Below are 7,683 nucleotides of genomic sequence, written 5' to 3' on the forward strand. Positions count from 1 at the left end.
TTTATGTATGTTAGAGGTGGGAAATCACTAACTGTTACACTCCTTCTGTACCTGTGGCTTATAGTAGCATTAAATGTGGCTATGAGAAAGAATAAAATGAATCTGCTTTGCTTTGTCTCCTCTATTTACCACTCCATAAAAGATATAGTGAGTGCGGTAGACCAGTCACTGTCATAATCCCCCGTCCTGTGTTTCTAAAGAGTGATGGGCAAATGCTGTATGGCTTGCGAGACATAACCTCAGTTCTACCTGTCTACAATCTAATGCCTTACTGTGGCTCAAAATAGATAGGTGATTCACAGGAAGAAAGGTAAAGACCATATTTGGTCATATACTTCAGGTAGGCTGCATGAACTTTGATGTCTAGGCAAAATTTATTTTTGTTGAATTCAGAGGTCTTGCTCCAATTGTCAGAATTTGTATATTTCAATAAAGCAACAGGCTCTGACCACTCAATAGCTACAAATGGTTAAAGAGCCTGATAAAGTTTTGTCATTTGCCTGCCAAAATAAGGAATCACAGCTATGCTAAACTAATGACTAGTTTTAAAAGAGGAATCACAGCTATGCTAAACTGTAACGACTAGTTTTAAATGCACCATAATCTTGTGGCAATCAAGCAATATATTATTGCTTAATACAGTGTTTAATACGCAATGTTGTACTGAGTATTGTGTGTAGAGTGATGACTTTGTTTGAATTTGAGACAAAATGGTCAGTTACTTTCCAAATAATCTGCATTTATTGCATAATTTTGGTTAAGAATAAATCCATAATTTTGTGGCAGCATGTCTTATACCCTGACACTTGTGATAAATAAGTACAAAATACATTGCTATTACTTTAATAAATACTTAATAAATATATCAGTCTATACAATTACAAAATATCAAATAAAAGCAAGCTAAATTACAGAAATACTATATTGTTACAGTCCCTGATGAAAGACAAGTCTGTTCGAGTAAAGACTCAAACCAGGGTTGTCAGAACATGACAATGTGACAGGCCAACAAATACATTGTTTTGGATTTGCTGTAAAGGACACAGTGAGTCTAAATGACAACACAGGGAGTTTAACCAAAAGGCTGCCCTGACACAAGCAATAGGCACAAAAGATCATAATGCTTTGGTTAAATGCTACATGTCTCCCAGTACAGATATGTAAAGTGCATTTTTAGTGAGTAAATGGGCAGCTTTCATTTTTCAAGTTTGTCACATTGCTGGTTGAGTAGCCTATGAATTATTTCAGTTATCAGCAGACAATTCGCAAAGGATCCATGGACACAAGCTCTGCTTGTGCCAGTGAAATTAGTCTTGACACTATATGGTACAATGTCTCTGGTAAGAATGAATAGTAAAGCAAGAAATTGGAAGACATAATGGTAGAAAATACACAAGATGCTATAAAAATACATAGCTTTAGACAGCAAGTGTGTATCAAAAATTTGATATAGCCAGTAATTTAAGTAGGACAAAAATAAATAAACAGTATTAAGAGTTGTTCCACGACATATTAAAGAATCTTGATTAAAAATATTCGATGGTTTTTAAAAAGTCTTTGGAAAAGCCTGCCAGTTTATTCGGAGACTGACATCCGGGCAAACACAGTGAGGCGTTTGGCGCTCGAGCCATCAAACGTGGGAGACTCGGAACCGCTCGAGCTTCCCGTGCTACTGTAACTCTCGCGGTCCGAGAGAGACTCGTCAGACGGGAAACGCTGCATCACGAGCTGGCTGAAGAAGGCACCGCTCCGGTTCTCCTTACCGGTACATTTGTTCAGCGAAGACGGGAAGTTGTTTCCGTTTCCTTGGCCACAAACACAACGCGAGGATTTCTTGGGTTCCACTTTGAAAGGAATGTCCGCGTCACCGGTGCGGCTCTGAGGGAACGGGAACATTTCACGAGCGGGGTCACTGAAAACGGGGGACAGAACGTCCGTCGGAGGCGGAGAGACCGAAGGCGCGCGGGAGAACCCCACGGGCTCGTAAGCCATCGGCGGAGAGGCGCTGCGGGAGCCCAGGAAGCCCGCGAAGCTCACGCTCTGCCGCAAGAGACGGGGATTCCCGTCCGGCAGGTGCGTCTTTGGGCTGAGTGCCTTCACGGATAGTTTCTCCTCGTGTATGAAGTGGCAGCGCGCGCCGTAGGGACAGTATCCAAAGTTGTAGAAAGTGCGACATGCTTCGGTTTTGTATTTGGGATGCCGGTACAGACACCGCAGTTCACGCTCCCCGTGGGCAAACTGACATTTGCTACCGTATTTGCAGCTGCCATTTTCTTGATAGCTTCGACAGAGCTCGGTTTTGTAGCGGTTTGAAGCCTGAGGCGCCAGCGGTGGGAATCCAGGTGGTGGTGGAAGTTCGGGAGTCCTCATCTTGGGAAGGCAGCTGTCGGTCAGACTCATAGAGCGGTCCGACCGGAACGGGTACGGAGACCTCGGCGCGGTCTCACTCCAGATGTCAAACGGCCAGCCGAGGGTCTCTTCAGTTAGCCGCTCAGAGCTGATGCTTTTCTGGGAAAAAAGCGAGGATGGACGCTGTAGCATTGGTTTTTCTTGCTGCCGAGGAAAGTGGTCATTTAAATCAATGTTGATCAGATTCTGAAAATAAAAGATAAACACTAATGAAGTAAATTAAATGACTTTAGATATACACCAAGCGCGACAGACGGCAAACATTCGGCCACGTAGGTACGCTACACCGCGCAAGGCAGCGTTCCGGTAACGAGGGGGCAGCCGACCAGACACCGTGACAGAAGTAAGTCGGAGACGCCATAGGGTTGTAGGCATGTAACTCACCCGCAGGATGTCGTCGTATGTGTCGGACATACTGAACTGCTGTCGCGTAAAGCTTCTTTCTGAACGCCGCCTGGCAGGCTACAGTTGTATGGACGGGTCTAGCTGGGCTTATATACCCTGCTGCAGCTGTAGGGAGGGGTTAAATTCCCGTACGGACCGGCCCTCCTGTCTAAGTCCTGTGCGAGCTGACAGGGAAAATATTTAGCTTTCAACGTTTCGGTTTCGCCAACGATTTAATAACGGGATCGGGAGCGCGTTTTTACCGTAACACACCACTTTGTATGTCCCCACACACGTGACAGCCTATAGACTTACACGGCCGCCCAGTTATTCGCTGCTGATAAATACGCTGTAGAATTTGCTGTAAATATGACGAATCTCTCAGTATCTAGCGTTTTTTTTTTTTTTTTTTTTTTCCTGTTTCACCTAACCTCTAGGTATTACTGTCAGTCAGTTATTGAGCAACAGAATGATCAACTCTGACAGATGGATCTTAATTTATCTCGTTAAACAGACTGACTTTGAATTATCTCATGTGTAACGGCCGTTTTTATATGAATGCTCTGTTCCTGATATTTTACATTTCCATGTGGCCATAATGAACAATGAAAATGCCAGCTCGCTTCAGTTCATTAAAGGACGTATAAAATGAAACTTTTATAGAAATATTTTATACCCATATAAGTATAAAATAAAACAATTTTAACATTCTGATTTGTGTTTGAAACTTTATCTACATTTTAGAGTTTCTCTTTTTTAAAAATATTTTCTCTGTGTATTTTTGACAACTAGCAAAGCACAGAGTCATAATTGCTTCTGGACATCCAGATGAGTCACTTTATGTATAAAGATTTATGTGCTGTCACTATGCATGGTGTATGCTATAGAGAAATTCCCTCATTACACCACAATCTCACATGAGCTAGATTGTATATTCACAGGCACATGATTCAGCAAGTTGTTGTTTTGGTGTTTCTGTATATTATGAGAGAGGCCACAGTCTCATCTTTGGCTATACTGACGTGAGCTAACAGTAAGCACGCCTTTGTACTGTTTCTGCTCTCTCTTCTTTAACTTTAAAAAGGCCTGTGGCATGGAGAGTTTTCTTCAGCTCTCTGCTTTCTTTATGTTTCTCTTGGTTTTCTTATTGCCAGCTGTCCTGAGAAACTCCCTGACATTAGCCACCAGCGTCTGGAGATTATGTCAGGAAGTGCAGCCCAACAAACACATGGATGTATCATTTTATCCATGAAATGTGTAATGCATGTATAATATACCATTCATCTTTACAGTTTGAGGACCTTACTAAAATACTGTGGTCATAAATTAATCTAGATGTCACCCACACATGGTATAGTCCTATATGTCTCACAGAAAGGTAGGAAAGATAATCTAAAAATAAACAGATTTCAGATCATACAGTGACATGCCATTAATTTCATTTTATAGAAGCCAAACTGATCACTGAGGTAGTGTTGTTTCATATGTGTTTAATAATGTTGAATTAGGACTGAATGCAGATCAGCATCAAATAAAAACATTTGGAATTATGCACATTTTTATTCAGTGTTTACACTTTTTTCTATAAAAATTACACATGCCTTTCTTTGTATGTAAATTATTTGTATGTGTGCAATATCCCTGACAAAACAAGTGATCTTGCATAAATTCATTACCATCAATATAAGCCAAATCTGTGTAGTTTGAGCCTTTTGTGTTTAACAAAGGAAAACATTTCAGCCGGTATTGGCAATCATTAATACCCTGTACGCTTCATGTTCCAGAAGAGTTTAGCTTCTGTTTCCTTTCTGGGAAATCAGGTAGTGTCTCTACTGCTGAAATAGCTTTAGGTTTGTTACAGTGGTGATCAGTTAAGCCTGTAGTGTGTTATATGTTCAAGTCGGAGTCTTTGCCTCGTGTCCTCGGTCTCTGGGATGACCTCATAAATATAATTCAGGACTGACTCAGCTGGAGTGGGTGGTGTTTTTGGGCCTGAGCCCATATTTACAAATCTCTAAGAGGGAAAGCACCTGTCTTTTTCTTTTTCCTTAGTCACTTACAGCATACACAGTCACTTTCAGTATAATGGTACATAGCATGTCCTCAGAATGTCTGGTGTTCTGGCCTTGACACAAACGGATTCAGACCAGACATCGAATTATTCTCATTACAATGCTCTTTCTTTTTTTACAGTTTAACATTTTTATTCCACTTCTCGATTTGTATTGTTTTTATAAAAGGCAAAATTAATGAGGTCTCAGCATAACATTGTAATTTGTCAAGGAATATTTGAGGAACAGAATAAGTACATGCTTCCCAAATAAGGTGAAAATCACTGTTTCATGTTCCTCATTTGTCTTGAGTGCCTTGGGTAGTTTTGTGTAACAGTGAAAACTTTTTTTAAATTAAAAAAATATGCTTGTGCAATATGCCACTACCATTTTAGCAAACTAAGCCTGTTTTTTTTCTAAACCTGTTAGTCACATGTTTGTTTTAGCGGACTCAAAGTGAAGTTCATGTGTTTGTGCCTCGCACCTCTTCACATGTCTGCTTTCACTTGAGTGCCTTACATTTTACACAGCTCTCTGAAACAGCTTTTTGTGGTGTGAAATATTCTCTGAGGAACAGAGTTAGCTTTATCCACAAAATACCATTACTCTCCCTCTACATAGCCATCATGTTTATGTACACACACACACACACACACACACACACACACACACACACACACACACACACACACACACACACACACAGCACAGCACAGTAGGCTAACACATATGGGCCACAGTAGTTTATAGGAAACTGCAGTAGCAAGAGGCATGTCAATGAAGTGGTCAGGTAAAGCCAGGCCGGTGTGTCCAGATGAGCACCTTCATGTAGGACAGGAACTAAAACACACTAAATGCATTAACCCACACTAAAACAGAGGGTTTAATTTGTCCCAGTAAGTCATTGGGTCGCAGTAAGAGTAGCCCCAGGCACTGAGCACATGGCCTCTCCTCCGTGGGAAGGTTTGAGCCCAGAGCTCACATACGAGCGTGGTATGGACCTCAAGGCTGGGTGCAGAATCTGCCAGCCGAGAGTGAGCTCCAGCCAAGAGTGAGCTCCAGCCGAGAGTGAGCTCCAGCCAAGAGTGAGCTCCACATCTGGCAGTGTGATTCCCAGATCAGCACTTCCCTATTAACTGCTCTCAGTCATACATGTGTATGTAACACTTAGACACAGATATATGTGTTAGATTACAGCTTTCCACTGGAAATTCTTAAAAGAGGAGTTTTCTTAGATCTTTTTTTTCATATCCCACGGGTACTCATTTATATAATCTCTATGAGGCAATTAAAAATGCAATGCATTTCTGTGTCTATAGTTGTACTTTAAATTCAACTCAAACATGTAATGTTTTTTTATTTATATTTTGGGGCTCTAATTTGTTCATAGTAATGAGCAGGGGTGTGGATAGGGGCTATATATGTGGTTAGGGGTGGACCTTAAGGGGATTAAGACCTGAATTATTTTGTCCATCTCAGGTTTATTAAAGCTTTAGCACTACCGACACTTTAAAAGTTACGCTAAAATGTCCTCCAGGCCCGGCCCCTCCCCTACCGTGTCTCCTCACTAAGCACAAAGGCAGACATACTGACAAAATGGACATACAAGCAAGATAAATGGGAGGGTGTGGTGGAGATTTTACACATTTCATGTTATTGAAGGACATGCAAAGCAGCTAATTTACAGATAAAATGCTGAGGTAACATGGCTAAAAATGACTTTTTACTGTTAGTGAACGTGGACATATGAACCGTACTGTATTGACACTGTCTGTTCGCACCTTTGCTAATAGCTAAATGTAATTATATAATGTAAGATCACTTCACTGTGAAATAAATCTGGTGCTTGGTGATCTTATAAAAGTACATGGCTTGGTGGCATAATTGATAACTCCTTCTCCGTTCACCTTAGGTCCCACTGGAGAAGTGGTAACCTAGTGAGTGAGACTTTGGGCTCTTGGTTGGGGTTTCAAAGCCTGGTTCTGCCTGGCTGCACTGAGCAAGGCCCTTCACGCTCTCAGTTTCAGGGGTTCTGTACGATGGCTGACCCTGTGCTCTGACCCCAGCTCACAAAGAAGCTGGGATATTTCATTGTAGAAGAGGAACATTTAATTGTATGGTACACATATGTATATATAACCAAATAAATGCATTCCATCTGGCCTAGATCTTATTGAAAAATATTTTGAAACAGAAATTCAAAGATCAAATTTTTTTATTTTAAGACAATATTGCTTTTAATTACCACCAATAAAACTAAACCTTGACTAATGTCATGCTCAACTCTGGCTGTTCTAGCGGAAAAACATTTAATGTCCTCAAACCACTGGGGAACTGTATATAAAACTCCCCAAAAAAGAGGAGAGGACGAGTAGAAGACAGGGAGAGGAGAAGAGTAAAAGGAGAAAGGGATGGAAGGAAGAGGGCAGGATTAATTGGAAAGGAAGAAAGGATAGTGAGAGAAGAGTGTGCAGGGCAGGGGAGGAGGGCTATAAGGGAAAGGAAGTATTATAAGTGAGAGGACCGGAAGTATGGGCGGAAGGAGAAGAAAGAGCCATGCTGAGCTCCGTGAACTCTGTGCGCCTGTCTGCAATCTCACAGCTTTCCAACCTCAGTTTGAAAAAAAAAGTGAAGAAGAGAATCAATTTTGTGATAGGATTTTCAGTGTTAATGACAAGATGTCTGTGACTGTTAATTATGGCCAATTAAGGCATAATTTGATGTATCAGAGCTAATTAAGTAAATTAAACATGGGATAATCTTGAAAAGAATTCAGAGGCAATAAACCCTTCCTTTTCTATTTGGGAAAAGATTAATCATGACATGAGGTAGGAATGCA

At 41.1% G+C, this 7,683-nt stretch overlaps 1 protein-coding gene across 3 annotated transcripts; it reads right to left on the bottom strand.

Moving 5' to 3' along the window:
• Nucleotides 1-718: 718 nt before the first annotated feature.
• On the bottom strand, nt 719-3,148 carry zgc:162730 (uncharacterized protein LOC564559 homolog). Of its 3 annotated transcripts, none has more exons than XM_027017571.2 (2): nt 2,794-3,148; nt 719-2,508 (listed from the first exon to the last, which is right to left on the bottom strand). In XM_027017571.2, the coding sequence occupies exons 1-2, from the start codon at nt 2,821-2,823 to the stop codon at nt 1,576-1,578; spliced, it is 963 nt and encodes a 320-aa protein (XP_026873372.2). In that variant the 5' UTR covers nt 2,824-3,148; the 3' UTR covers nt 719-1,575. The 3 variants fall into 3 exon arrangements, with proteins under 3 accessions (XP_026873372.2, XP_026873371.2, XP_026873369.2); XM_027017570.2 differs by having other exon boundaries at nt 719-2,553; XM_027017568.2 differs by having other exon boundaries at nt 719-2,595; nt 2,794-3,140.
• Between the last annotated feature and the right edge of the window lie 4,535 nt (nt 3,149-7,683).

This window comes from Electrophorus electricus, chromosome 15 (assembly GCF_013358815.1).
Source record: "Electrophorus electricus isolate fEleEle1 chromosome 15, fEleEle1.pri, whole genome shotgun sequence".
In the NCBI taxonomy this organism is placed as follows: domain Eukaryota; kingdom Metazoa; phylum Chordata; class Actinopteri; order Gymnotiformes; family Gymnotidae; genus Electrophorus; species Electrophorus electricus.

Excerpts from the sequence above, each read along its gene's own strand:
- zgc:162730 (XM_027017568.2), bottom strand. The coding sequence starts at position 2,823 with ATGTCCGACACATACGACGACATCCTGCGG. Across the intron at positions 2,596-2,793 it reads CATACGACGACATCCTGCGG|AATCTGATCAACATTGATTT; the intron begins GTGAGTTACATG and ends TTTTATTTTCAG.